The sequence below is a fragment of the Metopolophium dirhodum genome, chromosome 7 (genome assembly GCF_019925205.1).
Source record: "Metopolophium dirhodum isolate CAU chromosome 7, ASM1992520v1, whole genome shotgun sequence".
Lineage (NCBI taxonomy): Eukaryota > Metazoa > Arthropoda > Insecta > Hemiptera > Aphididae > Metopolophium > Metopolophium dirhodum.
The window spans coordinates 15,450,865-15,467,974 of NC_083566.1; the positions used below are offsets into that span (position 1 = coordinate 15,450,865).

A 17,110-nucleotide genomic window follows, 5' to 3' on the forward strand; every position below is an offset into this window, starting at 1 on the left:
TGTTATACACTCGACGAACATAATATACAATTCACGATGGAGTTATCGCTGCAGCTATTGTCGTTAATTGCATCGCTTTTGTGTCACCATGTCGTTTTGGTGTCAGCCCGACGGAATATCACTAGAAATGTAAGTATATAAAGAGGTACATTAACTATTATAATAAAACCCGGTCGAAATCGAGTGACATAATCGATTTTTGGGGATAGCGAGAGGGTCGTACTTTTTTACTTCATGGGGGAAGAATGTATGTATATCAATCCATATGTGTTTTAGACATTTTTAAGCCATCACATTATATAAAACATTTTTATTTGTCTACTGCAGTGTTTTACTGTAGACTGGAATTTGTTATTATATCTGCTGGAATCGTGGACATTCCCCCCCCCCCCCCCCCCCCCCCGATTGTTTTCGGTGTGTAAGACATTTCCCCCTAATTTTTTCTTAAAGTTTACTTTTTCATAATATTATTTTATTATTTAATATGAAATTATTTTTTTTTTCCTATTGTCTAATATTTTCAAATATTTTCATAAATATAATAAATTATAGATGTATATTTTTGATTAACTGAACTACTCTTAGTGATGGGCAAACCAAGACCAAGACCAAGACTATGGCAAAGTCTTGTCTTGCAGACTCAATCTTGGTCTTGGTCTTGCAAAACCATTTATTGTCTTGGTCTTGGTCTTGGTCTTGGTCTTGGTCTTGCTGCAAGACTTGCAATATTTAAAAAAAAAAGAATCTAACCTGGGTTATTCTAATATAATATAAATTATTTATAAAATTAGATGAGTATATTTCTTGTTATTATTGCCAACGACAATATTACGATAATAGCCATCGTTAAGCCCGCATGCAGATTCTCGTATTATCGTAATATTGTCGTTGGCAATAATAACAAGAAATATACTCATCTAATTTTATAAATAATTTATATTATATTAGAATTTTAGTAACATTGGTTTTATAATTTTGTAGGGGCACTATAATATTTATCTAGATAAGCCCATTTTTTATCTAAGCTAAACATTAAATCATAACATAATTATCTAGATACCTACTTTAAAAGATAATTTGTTTCAAAAAATCTTATCTAGATAATTCCCAACACTGGGTGTATAATATATGTATCTGTAAATCGGGGTTCTCGTGACTGGTGTACATCATCAAGTACTTGCCAAGTGCCAAATATTCGTCACTTGTGAAGTTGTGAGTTATGGACGGATGCCTGTCACACTGGTTAACGGTCCACTTCTACTATTATTTTTCGTGGGGATATCGTGTATTAACATTATTTTATCGCACCATATAGGTATATTATGGCCGCGGCAACCAAAGGACCGAAAATGGAGCAGTAGATTTGAGATGTCAACCGTGCAGTGAGGCACATATTATATTATTATGATATTATGCTTAAGAGGACGGCATACTTATGAGTGGTTATTTGGTAATATCTCTGGTGGAGGGAGGGGGTTGAAAAGAATAAACATGGTCTACGAGACGTATTGTTTGTTACATATTATTAGTGATACGGGGAGTATTTATTAATCTTATATCAAGGTACTTAAGATCTCCCCAAACCCCCTTCAAAATAACCACATTCGTTATCTACGACTTATGTTAACATAGAAAAATTAGGTTCAGCAGAACACGTTTCGTTCCATTAGGTTCAATATTTAAGGATATCAACATTACCTACCCGTGATTTATCTTCACTTGTTTTCTCGATATATTAATTCGGATGCGAGTTATGACTTATGAGCATTGAGCATGAATACATTTTAATATATTATTACATACATGCAGTAATATTCTTATATTAATCACTTAAAAATTTACCCTAATGTAGATACATAAGTACATTTGTTTATTTATTTATTTATTTATTCTCATGCCACGAACTCGCTAAGATGGAAACATCAAATTGTGGGTGTGACGATTACTCGATCAAATATGAAAAAATATGTAATTAAATATCTTTGGGAACGCTAATTTTCGAGTAGGTATATATTTTCGCGTTACCTATATACTTGGGAATCCGAACCAGCTTGTCGTACTATATCTATTGTATATATATATTATGAATGTTGCATTTATTCGTATTATTACGTATTGTGCATACAGCCTGCGGTGTTGGATATCCCGGATCAAGGATCGTGGGTGGCAGCGAAGTCAGAGAGAACGAATATCCTTGGATGGCATCGCTGTGGAACGTCAAGAGGAAGTTCTTTTGCGGTGGTTCTATCGTCACAGATCAATACGTGCTCACGGCTGCCCACTGTTTTAGGTAAGTGATTTATCACGATTTACCTATCCGCATACGACAATCCCGTAGAGGAAGATTTTGCATTTGCTGGTCTTTACTCTTTAAGTAAGTACACATAATATGCACCAAAGGGCCGAAACACCTTTTCCAACAGTCCTTTTCCAAAGTCACTCTCTTTCTACGTGCTATAAATATAGAAACAACCCCTGCTTCCCTTCATAAATTAAAATATCTATAATTTCTCATTTCTGTCTAATTATCTTGAAACAGTGTTAGTATAAGGGTTAAACAAAACAAATACTTTTTATCCTTCATAAATAGAGCCCAAACTTAAATGCTCTTAAAGTTTAAAAATGTATGAAAAGTTTACTTTAAATGTTCTTTATAAAATATCAATATGATCAGTGGCGGACTGAACTTAAATTTTAAATGACGCATTTTCATAATTAAGTACTTATTGCCACCGTCGCCCCCTACCCCACCATTATTACTTATATAACAAAGTTATGATGTAAATAAAATGTACCCGAAAGAGCCTAGAGGTCGGGTCTAAAATGTAATTCTGTCCCACAGTCACGGGGTAGTACCACCCCCTTTAAAAAGTTGACGCAACTGCGTAAAAATAATGAAATAGAACCCTTTACCCTTCTACTCGCCACTGAATATGATTTTCTATCTTAAAGTACCCTTCATATCTATTATCAGTTACCAGTAGATAGGTATAATAATAGTATTTTAAAGTAAACACAAGGATTGCAATTTGAAGCATAAATATTGATCGTCTTGATTTCATGATACAAAATTAAAATATCAATTCAATGTCTCTAATTCTCTATTTTAATTTGCAAAATGTAGAATCTGCATAATATTATTATTTATTACTATTTTCTAGTATCATATATTGTTCTATTAAAAGTTGTATTAATTACCAAATAACATTCGTAAACTCATAAAATATGCCTATAAGAATGAAAAAATCTCAAAATAATAAATAAGCATTACAAGAATATAATATGAACTAATAGCTTTTTATTTTTTATTCGTTAAGACATGAAATTAATTTTTAACTTATATAATATTATATTATATAGCAATAATAGTATGCATTTGAGGTTAGTTTGAACTAAAGTCCGCGAACTTTGCAACGCCGCTGCTCACGAATGACATTTGAAATTAAAATAATATTTAAACATAAATATGTATACCCCCACCCAAGTGCGCCCGCAGCATAAAATCCCACCCGTGGCAAAATAAAAATTATTTTTAATCTAATATTAGTTATAGCAATATTAATATTAAAGTACATGCAGTTAAAAATTTCCAGGGGGGCAATGGCCCCCTTGACCCCCCCCCCCCCTGCGGGCGCCCATGCCCCCACCTACCACCTACTGATTATCTAACCATAATAATAATATAATTTATGATCGTCCGAACGTCTAAGCGAAGTACCGGCTACTAATTATCGAGAGATACACGTTGTGCTCGGGCAGACCAGAAGGCCCGGCAGGCTGTATCCGGGCGGTCCGAACGTCATCCGAGCCGCAGTAGTGAAGATACACCACAAGTATGACCGACAGGGAGCGAATGTGCACGACAACGACATAGCGCTGGTCAAGATGGTCAGACCAGTAAAATTCGAACGCACCACCCAGGCCATTTGTCTGCCTATGATCAGTAAGTAAATAATTCTTATAAGACACGAGCTACACTGCATCAGAACGTTTATTGACAACGCGTAGTTTTAAAAACCAATATATACATATATATATAATATTAATTCATAAGTTGTATTTCCGACAATTTTTTTTTTTTTTAACTATACGAATTGCTTTTTTTTTACGTTCGGCGTAAGTATTATAATTTATAAATATAATATACTATAGATTAAATATTCTCTGGGAATTATTAAAATAGTGGATACCATATTTTTAATATTTAAAGTAAAGAGACTAGAGTTGTGTTATAAAGAAGATATACAATATGTTTGTACAAAGCGAAAGCACAAACTATACGTCTATGAGCAGTTGTGAGTCTATAAATCTAGAACTGGTGTAGGGGGAGCCTATTTTTTTTTCATAACATCTATGAATTTAATACAGCACATAGCAGTGGTATTGGATAATATATTTTTCAAAATCATGACAAATTAGACAATATACTTACATAATATTTTATATAACATCCAAAGGGCAGGCCTGACTAGAAAGGAGGGAAGAGAGAATTCCCCCCGAGCCAGGAAATTTGGGGCTACTCAATTTTCTTTAACTAAAGAAACAATTAAAAATAAGAATTTGATAAGTACTCTACTTCTAACAGTTATCTGAAAAAGTTAATGATAGGTGGTCAAAAATAGTGGGGCCCCCAAAATATTACCACAGGGCTCGGGCTTCTCTCTCCACGGCTTTGCCAAAGGGGGGGACCTAAAGCCCCGTAGGGCTCTTTCCTGGATCTGCGCCTACATCGACGAAGTTTGATTTTTACGTTTTTAATTCTATATACGAAGGATAAAACGATGTCCATGAATTTGACCCACCCACTTTCTATGATAAGACCCAAACCAATACCAAAAGTTAGCAAATAGTTAGCAAATAATAGCAAATTTACTATAGAAGTTAGCAAATCATTATTGAGGCAGTTATAAGCATTATTTATTTGGGTGGGCCAAGTTCAGGTAACCCACCCACTTTATCCGATCGTCTCCAAACAAACGCCGGTAGTTAGCAAACAGTTAGCAAATAATAGCAAATCAATTTTTGAAGTTAGCAAATCAAAATTCTATTTTTGGCCGATTTTAGAAAAAAAAATTCCAGCCCACCCACTTTGTCCGATCGTCTCCAAACAAACGCCGGTAGTTAGCAAATAGTTAGCGAAATAATAGCAAATCAATTTTTGAAGTTAGCAAATCAAAATTCTATTTTTGGCCGATTTTAGAAAAAAAAATTCCAGCCCACCCACTTTGTCCGATCGTCTCCAAACAAACGCCGTTAGTTAGCAAACAGTTAGCAAATAATAGCAAATCAATTTTTGAAGTTAGCAAATCAAAATTCTATTTTTGGCCGATTTTAAAAAAAAAAATTCCAGCCCACCCACTTTGTCCGATTGTCTCCAAACAAACGCCGTTAGTTAGCAAACAGTTAGCAAATAATAGCAAATCAATTATTGAAATTAGCAAATCAAAATTCTATTTTTGGCCGATTTTAGAAAAAAAAATTCCAGCCCACCCACTTTGTCCGATTGTTTCCAAACAAACGCCGTTAGTTAGCAAACAGTTAGCAAATAATAGCAAATCAATTTTTGAAGTTAGCAAATCAAAATTCTATTTTTGGCCGATTTTAGAAAAAAAAATTCCAGCCCACCCATTTTGTCCGATCGTCTCCAAACAAACGCCGTTAGTTAGCAAACAGTTAGCAAATAATAGCAAATCAATTTTTGAAGTTAGCAAATCAAAATTCTATTTTTGGCCGATTTTAGAAAAAAATAATTCCAGCCCACCCACTTTGTCCGATCGTCTCCAAACAAACGCCGTTAGTTAGCAAACAGTTAGCAAATAATAGCAAATCAATTATTGAAATTAGCAAATCAAAATTCTATTTTTGGCCGATTTTAGAAAAAAAAATACCAGCCCACCCACTTTGTCCGATCGTTTCCAAACAAACGCCGTTAGTTAGCAAACAGTTAGCAAATAATAGCAAATCAATTTTTGAAGTTAGCAAATCAAAATTCTATTTTTGGCCGATTTTAGAAAAAAAAATTCCAGCCTACCCACTTTGTCCGATCGTCTCCAAACAAACGCCGTTAGTTAGCAAACAGTTAGCAAATAATAGCAAATCAATTTTTGAACTTAGCAAATCAAAATTCTATTTTTGGCCGATTTCAGAAAAAAAAATTCCAGCCCACCCACTTTGTCCGATCGTCTCCAAACAAACGCCGGTAGTTAGCAAACAGTTAGCAAATAATAGCAAATCAATTTTTGAAGCTAGCAAATCAAAATTCTATTTTTGGCCGATTTTATAATAGTTAGCGAAATAATAGCAAATTATTAATTATTATTTTTGCATTACTCTTTTATATTATTATTTTTAGATTATGAATTACGATAGTATCCATAATAAAACTCATATACTCATATACGATATTAGTTATTACTTATTAGGTGTAATTGTTAGTGTTTTATAAAATAGATACGTGTATGAGTATGAGTATGAGTATGAGTAAACGTGTTGTGTTATTTTACCACCTCAATCCAAACTAGTGGTGAAGTGCTGAAGTCCCCAACAAATATTATTTGTGTTCCATAATCCTGTTTAATATTAATATCTTAGTCCGTTAATAGATTTACATTTGTCGTGTTCATCTTATTAGCAGTAACCACGATATGTGATGATACCAGAAGACATTAATCGTGTGAAAAAAACACAGACTACAGAGTGGGATGCATACACGATGATTGAACACTGGTTGATCATGATCCGGTCGTAGTGTTAGTTTGGATTGAGGTGGTAAAATAACACAACACGTTTATTTGCTTTATGTCACTAATTAGTATATAATATTATTACAGCCAAATAATACACAGGCATGAAGTTCGTGAAAGTGATGTAGGTTTTAACTATACTATTTATAACATGGTCAAATCCCATATAATGTAGATATGAAAATATTTTTGTAACCCCCCATCCATAAAAAAGGCTTATGTACGCTACTCAAGCAGATTGAGAATATTTTAGAAGTTGTCATATCACCAAGGATACGAAAAATCATACTCATACACGTATCTATTTTATAAAACACTAAAAATTACACCTAATAAGTAATAACTAATATCGTATATGAGTATATGAGTTTTATTATGGATATTATCGTAATTCATAATCTAAAAATAATATAAAAGAGTAATGCAAAAATAATAATTAATAATTTGCTATTATTTCGCTAACTATTTGCTAACTACCGGCGTTTGTTTGGAGACGATCGGACAAAGTGGGTGGGCTGGAATTTTTTTTTCTAAAATCGGCCAAAAATAGAATTTTGATTTGCTAACTTCAAAAATTGATTTGCTATTATTTGCTAACTGTTTGCTAACTACCGGCGTTTGTTTGGAGACGATCGGACAAAGTGGGTGGGCTGGAATTTTTTTTTCTAAAATCGGCCAAAAATAGAATTTTGATTTGCTAACTTCAAAAATTGATTTGCTATTATTTGCTAACTGTTTGCTAACTACCGGCGTTTGTTTGGAGACGATCGGACAAAGTGGGTGGGTTACCTGAACTTGGCCCACCCAAATAAATAATGCTTATAACTGCCTCAATAATGATTTGCTAACTTCTATAGTAAATTTGCTATTATTTGCTAACTATTTGCTAACTTTTGGTATTGGTTTGGGTCTTATCATAGAAAGTGGGTGGGTCAAATTCATGGACATGATAAAACGCCTCCGAGTGGAGCAACAAACAAAGCGATTAATGTATTGTCTTAAAAAAAAATGGTTGGATTAACTACAAAATATAAAATAAGTAAATCTATTCCCGCTTTTATTTGTAGTAAAGCTATATTATTTGATTGTTTTAACTATATTGTTAAGTGAATTCAACAACGTATTACATAATAGGAAATTAATAACTACAGTGGTAGGTTAGGTTAGGTTACCGGTAGGTTTTAATCTATAGGTAGTAGGTATTATATAAAATTGTTAAAATATCACTACACAAGGCTTCAACGGCAACAAATCAACTATTTTTATGTAGTCAGTACAATCGAACAATACTAATTATTAATTACCTACTAAATAATTTAATCATTACATGCCGACATGCCGTACTTACTATATTATTTTAATAGTGAAGTTCAGCAACTATAATAATTTACAAAAGTGAAGTAATGTGATTCCTATACTTTTTTGATTTCTTATTACCTCTTCATAAACCGTTTGTCGTCGTTATGATACTTAGGGTACGACTATGGTGGGTTGACAGCGGTCGTAGCCGGATGGGGGCAGTTGAGCGAGTACAGCCGCACGTCGCTGAGCCTCAGGCACGCCACGCTTCCCATGTGGACCGAAAAGGAATGCGCTGCCGTTCCCGGGATCGAGAAAACGGGATTCACACCCAACATGATGTGCGCCGGGCTCCGGGAAGGAGGAGTGGATTCGTGTCAGGTACCCATATTATAATAATATAATATAAACATAGTAATCAATATTTCTAAGCCTATTTAGGTACTTAATAATTAGTATTTTTACCTATATGGCTACTAGGTGTTGGGGTTATTGTAAACTCCGCCAGAATACCGGTTAGATAAAAAGGTAGGCAGGGGCGGAGTGGGAACCAAATCCAGGCCGGGAGTTTAAAATTTATCCAGGCCACCCTCCAAAAATTTTTTACTCGCTGCGCTCGAATGTGGTTTTTATATTCACCTATTTCATAACTATTATATAAGTAGATTCAATAGCAATTTTCATTACTACTTTCAGTATTATTAAAGTATTTCAATCACTATTTTGCCATTTCTTCTGTCTTCTAACGCATTATATTAATATCAATGATGGGCATTAACTTGTTAAAAATTTAAAGTTAAGTTAAACATTTTTTAACTTAACTAGTCAGTAATTTTTTTTTTAACTTATTAACTTATTCAGTTAAATTTTATATTAATTTAACTTAGCTTTTTATAGTTGATTATCATTATTGGACAATTAAGTACATTTTTTTTTGTTAACTTTTAAATTTAACTGAAGCCTGAAAGCAATTTAATAGAATTAACTTAACTAGCCAGAGTTAATTATTATTTAATAAGAATGATTATTATTATAAAATTATGATCTTTTGTTGATGAAACCGTAACCATCAAAATTTGAAATGGTTTAAATCCCTGATTAAAGTTGAGTCCCGTTTTCCCAAAATTACATCTATTAGCTAATTAATTCCTAAAAATAACCTAATCCAGTCCAAATTATAACCTAATGGAATCTGAAAAAGAATACATAATTGAGCAAAAAAAATTTTTAAAAAAAGTGAGCCGTCGCGGGACGCCTGGGCGGCTGGGCCTAGCAGATTGAAACATCGAAATTATTTTGTATAGAAAATATGAATGAAAATTGAAAGGAAATAACCAAGGCATAATCAAAAACAAAATGTTCATATTTTTTTATGAATTTTATTTCTTTATTTGAAAGGCCCATTAGATGGTTGTGGCTACACGCGCTTTGAGTGCTTTCCGCGTAAAGACGTCACCACGTCAACAAACGGTTTCACCCTGTCTTTAAACATTTTAACATTTTCTTTACCACTTTACAGACTAGGAGTCTCGGTTACACAATGTCATTATACCATATATAGTTAGTCTTTACTTTATATATTTATATGAAAATAATCATCTCACCCTACGTAGAATTACTATCATTTATAATGTGTGTCGTTACTCGTAAGAAATAAATGACGTAGTTAGGTCGAATATAACAATAGGAAAATCTAATATTAACTAGGTAGGTAGCTGTTGATTCGAAATCAATAAAGTGTACGGTGTACCCAAGGTGTATTTATATAAATTATGAATAAAACAATAAGAAATAAGTGGGTAAGTGGATGTCGCTCTGCTGTACGGTAGGTTAAAAGTGGGTCACTGTAATGGATGGTGTTAAACTTGAATTCAATGATATATCATTGTATAAGAAAAGCAATTCTGAGTGAAAACGGTCAGCCATTAGTACCTATATTAGTATATTACTAAGTATATTTGATGATATTATTGTGAATAAAGTAATTTATATATTTACCTATTTACGTGGAACCTTTTTGAATTACATAAAAATAACAAAATCGCTACAAGAGAAATCGAGTGAATATCCAATATTGTAAAAATATGAACTTCAAACGCTCATAAAAATTTAATTTGATTTACTTGTAGACATTTTTCATAAACTTATGAATAAATCTTACATCACATTTTAAAACCTTAGATTTAAAAAGAAAAATTTTTATGAATTCTCAACTCAAAATAATTTGCTAATTTTTGTGATTTTTCCGTGTTTTGTCAAGATTTGAACTTTAAATGCTTATTAAAAAAAACTGTGCCTAAGGATTTTTAATAATTCTTAAATATAATTGTAACAATATAGTAAAAGCCTTGTATTAAATTTTCAAGCTTTTTTATCCAACAAATAAAGTTTTATTGACATCCATAGAAAAAATACTAATAAAATTGGAAACTGAAAATGTTTCTAAACAATTCAAAACAAATCAAAATATTTTTAAAATTTTATCGTGTATAGAAAATGCAAATATAGTAATATTATAATATAGTATAATATAGTAAATAACCATTGGAAATTTCATGAATATACGTTCATTTGTTTTAAAGTTACACCAAAAACCAAAATCGATAATGTCAAAAACTGATTTTGCGTACAATTTCCCGGGTTTCCTTAATTTTTATGTTGTTTTTTTCGGTGCTTTAGAAAACTATTGAGAATTTTAAAATTTGACCTCCCGAATGCACCAACTAGATTCACCTTCCCATCGAATAAGAAACTGTTGAAGAAAATCGAAGCAGTTTTACTTGCCCAGACCGTGATGACAGACACAAAAAAAAACAAAATTAATAAGTAAAAAAAAAACACACATCATTGTAAAATCAATACATTCATCTAAAATAAATAAATTTGTATACCTAGGGCACAGATCCAGAACAATGATCTGGCCCTCTGTGGGGGGAGGGGGCAACAATTTTCTTACAACACAAATACAATTAAAATATAGGTATACCTACATTTTATTCTTAATTTCAATTTTTTTCCATATATTAGTTAAATAATCTTTATGTAATAAATCAATTAATGATTATAATATATTTAATAACAAAATTAAAACGTCTTTTCATATTGTCGTTTTTCCAAAATGGTCAATTATTAGATTAATGTTGATGTAAATTACAATTACCCTATGAAAATTGGAGAATTAATATATATCTGGGGGGGGGCTGAACCGCTAGGCCCCCTCTGCAGCCGTCCCTGATAGGTATACCTTGGCCCTTTGGTGTACGGAATTCATCCTTAAATATAGTTCCAAATCTAGGATTGAACTGTAACTCTTAGGTTAAGAGGTTTTATCGTAAAGCCACCGCTAGAAAAAATCCACCAAGCTTGCGGTCTGCCTTTGCATATATATTATTGTCATTGAAGGTTGAATAATAGGTAATTGTTTTAGGGCGACAGCGGTGGACCTCTGATGCTTTATGATAATAGCGAAAAAATAACAGTGGCAGGTAAGCTTACAGTAAACAATGTTGTTAGATTATAATTTATAATATCTTTCAAGTAATATAACAGTTAAATACACTGGTATTATAACTGTGATAGTGTAAAATGGTTTATTTTCCAGGAATCGTTTCTTGGGGCATTGGGTGCGGAGCTCCAAAACTCCCAGGAGTGTACACAAGGGTCGACAAATATCTAGGATGGATAATGAGAAACACGAAGGACAGTTGTCACTGTACAAATTGAATCCAGTTTTCATGACCATTGAACACTAATGTGAAAATCTGAGTTTCCATTGTTTAATTAGGTAATCTTATTTATATATAGGTACCTACCTTATATAATATACGACTCGTATTAACACTCAGGTTTGCTTGGGATACATATTTTTATTATGAATTATGATAAATTCACATTAAGAAAAAAAAAACATTGAATAACTAGGTAGGTATTTGAAATAAATACCCAAATTAAAAATCTGGGAAAGTCACTCAGCTGTGTAATAAATAGCCAAATAGGTTGGTAAATGTATAGTTACCTATAAAATATGTATTGATATTGATGACATATAGATTACTGCAATGCTCAATGGATGTGATACATTTGATTATTTGAATTCAATGATATTTCATAGGATATGAAAACGATTCTCGGCAGAAACGGTGTGTCGCCTACTCGCCTCTATAGTTCCATATTCATATTCTATTTATTAAGGTAGGTATTCATAGGTACCTAGCTTTAGACTTTATGACTATCGTCTGTTAGTACTTAGTAGGTACTATATTTTACCTATGGAAATATTGTATTACTAATATAAAGGTATGCACTATAAAAATAAAAGGATTAAAAAAAGAAGAAATCATAAGTATTTTTTGAGATTGCAAGAAATATCCAATATCCATTCGTATTTGTAATCATTTTACGTTGCCACAATTGCCATACATTTTATAGAGTGACTAACCGGCACCACTGCGAGCATTATAGCCAAGGCTGGGCAACTTAATGATTTTTTTTAACTCAGTTAAGGGCCGTTCTTACAATATCCGGTTAAAGTTAATCGACACTTAACCGGCCGAATTCTGCCGGTAATAAAATCTGTTATCAGTCGGTTAGCGTTAACCGACACTTTACCGGACATTGTAAGAACGGCCCTAAGTTAAGTTAATATTATGCACCAATAACAAAAAGTTAATACACACTTTTTGTTAACTTTTCATTAAGTTAAAAAAAAGTTAATTTGTTTATACAACGCTAGTGTACCTACTTAATTATTTTCCAACCCAAAACTAAATTATAGACTAGTGTTTATACTTTATACAGTATTTCCATATAAGTTAGATTCAAATGATATAAATTATTAACTTTAAACAATTTACGATTTATATTTCTTGACATGAAAACGAAATAGACTGAAATAATGAAATTAATAAAATTTAAAATTAAATAAATTAACTTAACATACTTTTTAAAATGAAAAATTAACTCTTTTAATTTCATGTTAATTAAAAGAGAAATTTAGTAAGTTAACAGTTAAGTTATTGAAAAGCCAAAAGTAAACTTAAAATTAAAACTAAAAATTAAATTAAATTTTTAACTCGTTAATGCCCAGCCTTGATTATAGCATTAAATACATCTTAGCAAGATTGATATGCAAATGCATGAACTTACGAGCCCTGTTTATGAATTATAATAGGGCTGGATTTTTATAGGTACCCAGGTACCCTAAATAATATTAAAAAAATAGAAAAAAATGCATTTTAACAGTTATGTTTTAAAAAATGACCAAAAAATTGTCTTAACTTTTTTTGAGCAAACAAACTTTCGAACTTAACGAAATAAACGCGGTTATGATATAACACCAAATACCAACGGACTAATATTAGTTATTACTGGTTATTGGAAAGGAGTCAGCTGTATCAAAATCACAAATACTTAGTTCGATCGACAAAATTGAAAATATGATAAATGCCAGATTGTCAACGGAACAAAAGTTTTTTAGTTATCAACTAAGTCTAATCTAAAAATGTATAAATATGCACTAAAATTAACAAAATTACTTGATAATTATAACAAGTGCTCGAAAAAATACAAATAAAAGTTGTTTTAAATTCTGAAGTATGAAATGGATTTTGTACCTAGTTGAAAAATATTGCCCAAAAAATAATTTTGCATTAAAATCCGGCCCTTAGTTATAAGTATTTAAAATTTAGTTACCGGAGAGGATCATGTTGGTCCATTACCAAGGTAGATTAATTTGTATCAGCGCGGGGCACATGATATGACACCAGCCCACTGTGCAATAATTGCAGCGGACTGCTCCTGCCTCAATTTCCAAAGTACCAAGTAGATCCAACTTTTAATTTCATATGACAACATTCTTATATTTTTATTTTCAGTATTGGAATAATCAATATTTTAATTATAGGTAAATGAGTACATAGATTAAAGTTTGGGATGAAAGTATGAGCAAATATGTTCATATATGTATTTTAATCCAGAAACACTGCTGTACGTGGAGTGGATAACTTAATGCGTAGGAATATGTAAAGAACAAACATAGATAGATGATAATTTTACTTTTATATATAGAGATGTATTAAGTATGTTGTATAAAATGTCCCTTTTTTTTTGTTGAATAAAAAAGACAAACTATGAACTTATTACAAATTTAAGTATTCATGTTTTTTTTTTTGGACAGTTAAAAAGTTAAGATCAACAGTTTATAATTAATATCAAAATAAAAGCTAAAGGTTCCTAAAAAAGTCGTAAAATTTATATATACAAATTTTCATCACAGAATTTTTTCTAACTTAAAAATATATATCCCATTAAAAATTTGACAATTGTTATAGGAAATTCTTCAATCAACAACCACTCAACATCACAACATTGAGAGTCTAAGACTAATTTAGTTTTTGCAATATAAATCGCTGAAGATAATACGTTTCATCAAAACACAGTTGATCCATCATCAGTCTCTACTTTCAAATAACTAGAAGTATTTGGTCGCCTTCGGTGGTTAGTACTTCGCCGTCCTTCAATTAAAAGTGCAATTATCTGAAATGAGATAACATTATATAAGAATAGTTTGAAGAGAGAAAGAGAGAGACACAAAGAATCTTTTACATAAACATATTTATTTATAATATGTATCTTAATTATTTTTGTTAGATAATGTTGTATAGTTTATTATTATTATTTTCTTATGTAATGTCCTAGCTGATAAAAGTGATTTCTAATTTGACCCTGGTGCACACAGTGTGTTGCCCGCATGCAGAGAAATACAAGCTATTTTGTTTTCCTCGCATGCGTGCTAATTAACTAGGACACGGCGTTAAAATGTATTTACAAGTCACAAAATATGATAATGCATTCAAGTTGATGGTTATAGTTTTAAAAATTGTTTGCTTACTTTTTTCTTATTGTATAGAGCTAAATAAAACAGCATTGATAGTATAGTCATTATGCTGAAGTAGAAAAGGAAATGTGAGTCTTCTGTATCGCCAAACGCACGATTTGGAAATTTAGGCTTAGGACCTAATCTTGATACAACTTCTTTGGTCTCTGCAAAAGTATGATGCATGTATTATTTTAATTTTAAAATACTTAAGATACATGCCATAAATAAAATATGAAATTGTTGAAACAATATATAATACTTCATTCACATTTTGTTCATACTTTATTTTATTCAACAAAATAACTGGCATTTCAAAAAAAAAAAAAATTAAGTTTACCTGATTGGTTAATGGTACCGTCGCTCTCTTTAGGATAATCAACACTAGATTCTAAAAGAAATAACACATGTATATTATTATATTATAAATATTACATTAAATCTTAGATGGTTTTATAATTATGGATATTAAATAGGAACTCACTTGAATCAGGTTTAGAATCGATCGGAGTTTGGGCATCTATTTCTTCAATTTGTTTTTCATCTTCAGTAGTAGTTTCATCGTCTTCAATGTTAATATTGTTATCCTTTGGTATTTCTGCAGGAAGTTCTTCATCATTATTACTATCATTATTGACATCAACTACTTTTTGAGTATTGTCTACCTAAATAATATTTTAATCAATTATTGAATTAGTCTTAAGAAATAGTTGAATTAATCCTAAAGACATATTATATTATGTCCATATAAAATTGTGTTGACATTGGTGTATTTAAGAAAAAGTGATGTTAAGTATAGTTAATTGAGTCTCTCACACAGTAGACTAAACAAAAACAATACCTATTATTAACACAAAAATACACATTCACACAACACAATTATTAAATAAACAATCAAAAGATATATTTTTTTAGTAGCATAGGTATAACTTCAATTAATTTGATTTAAAAAGTAGTAACTTACTAAATGTCACTATATAATATAACAAACTTATTGATTAAGAAATGTTATTAGATATGGTTATTTTTAACAAATATTTTAAAATAATATTATACTTACGATTATTTCAGGAGATTTATCAACCTCAATTTGAGGTAGGCCCTCAGGTTTTTTCGGCTCTTCAATAGCAGTACTAGGAACAACTGATTCTTTAATGTTTTTTGATGGATTGGCAATATTTTTTTTTATAGCTAAAATCAAGTATTAAATACAGAATTGTGCATTGCTATTTGCTAGTGTATATTAAATTATAATATAACTTACATGTTTTAGACTTTTCCAAATAGCTACTGTGTAACAGTAACACCTCTACATTTAAAAATTTACAGTACGTATGCAATTCATTTTTCAAATTATAACAGACCTTATTCCATTTAGTTACATTGTTTAATGGATCCATTAGTAATTTCATTGATTGTGAGATTTTGGTCACATTTTTCCACATGCCATACATGGTTTCGTCTTTAAACTTGTGATCATTAGTTGTGTATTTTGCTGCTTCTAAGTCGATGGAATTTAGGAGACTGTATTCAAATTCACAGCTAACGTTGTAAATTACTGTACAAAAACACTGAAAAGCATATTCGTTTTCTACTGTCTTGAAACTGTTGACGTCTAGTAATGGATAATTGCAAAATTTGTCGAGATTCAGGTCTTTGAAATAATTCAACAGACCAAATTTGCTAAACTTGTCGGCAGATGACATCATGAGTTGACTGACAGTTTTCTCAGTCGGTGGTGCTGTCGACACATTTCCTATTTGCAACGTGACGACGATCAGACCAGCAAGTATTAACCGTCTCCCGACCGTGATCATGTTATTATTTCGCTATTATTTTTCGTTTCACCCAAACACACTCGATCTCACATTATAAAGTGAACACAGAGTTTTGAAAACTGAACAAGCGCCAAATATAAACAGAAACCGAGGAGGACAAGTTTGTCGACACACTCCGCGAATCCAATGTCAACCAGTAATAATCAAATTCCAAGCCGAGTCGTGCGTCATCAAATTTCTATTAAAAATAAACATATACAAACCTATACCTGATGAATTGAGTAAATAATACAAAACTACAAAAAAGTAAACTCGAATGTCGAATAAATTATGCGGATGCGGAATAAATATCTTATATCACTGAACATTACTATTGGAGTCGGTACTCGTAGCGGCCAGCGGTTCTGTTAATTGTT

The 17,110-nt window shown here is 31.5% G+C and overlaps 2 protein-coding genes across 2 annotated transcripts; one reads left to right on the forward strand and one right to left on the reverse strand.

Annotated features, from left to right (window-relative positions):
- Positions 1 to 11,820, forward strand: LOC132948938 (transmembrane protease serine 9-like). The gene is made up of 7 exons (XM_061019636.1): positions 1 to 129; positions 1,316 to 1,382; positions 2,128 to 2,290; positions 3,711 to 3,943; positions 8,218 to 8,423; positions 11,470 to 11,527; positions 11,644 to 11,820. The coding sequence occupies exons 1-7, from the start codon at positions 37 to 39 to the stop codon at positions 11,763 to 11,765; spliced, it is 942 nt and encodes a 313-aa protein (XP_060875619.1). The 5' UTR covers positions 1 to 36; the 3' UTR covers positions 11,766 to 11,820.
- Positions 11,821 to 14,080: 2,260 nt separating this feature from the next.
- On the reverse strand, positions 14,081 to 17,041 carry LOC132948989 (uncharacterized). Its single transcript, XM_061019725.1, has 6 exons — positions 16,181 to 17,041; positions 15,977 to 16,107; positions 15,401 to 15,581; positions 15,257 to 15,307; positions 14,932 to 15,083; positions 14,081 to 14,576 (listed from the first exon to the last, which is right to left on the reverse strand). Exons 1-6 carry the CDS (start codon positions 16,731 to 16,733, stop codon positions 14,469 to 14,471), a joined length of 1,176 nt encoding a protein of 391 aa, XP_060875708.1. The 5' UTR covers positions 16,734 to 17,041; the 3' UTR covers positions 14,081 to 14,468.
- Positions 17,042 to 17,110: the final 69 nt, after the last annotated feature.

Coding starts and splice junctions, on each gene's coding strand:
- LOC132948938 (XM_061019636.1), top strand. CDS start 37: ATGGAGTTATCGCTGCAGCTATTGTCGTTAATTGCATCGCTTTTGTGT. Junction 8,424..11,469: donor GAGGAGTGGATTCGTGTCAG/GTACCCATATTA, acceptor TAATTGTTTTAG/GGCGACAGCGGTGGACCTCT. Junction 11,528..11,643: donor CGAAAAAATAACAGTGGCAG/GTAAGCTTACAG, acceptor TTTATTTTCCAG/GAATCGTTTCTTGGGGCATT.
- LOC132948989 (XM_061019725.1), bottom strand. CDS start 16,733: ATGATCACGGTCGGGAGACGGTTAATACTTGCTGGTCTGATCGTCGTC. Junction 15,308..15,400: donor CGATTCTAAACCTGATTCAA/GTGAGTTCCTAT, acceptor TATTTCTTTTAG/AATCTAGTGTTGATTATCCT. Junction 15,084..15,256: donor CGGTACCATTAACCAATCAG/GTAAACTTAATT, acceptor ATACTTTTGCAG/AGACCAAAGAAGTTGTATCA.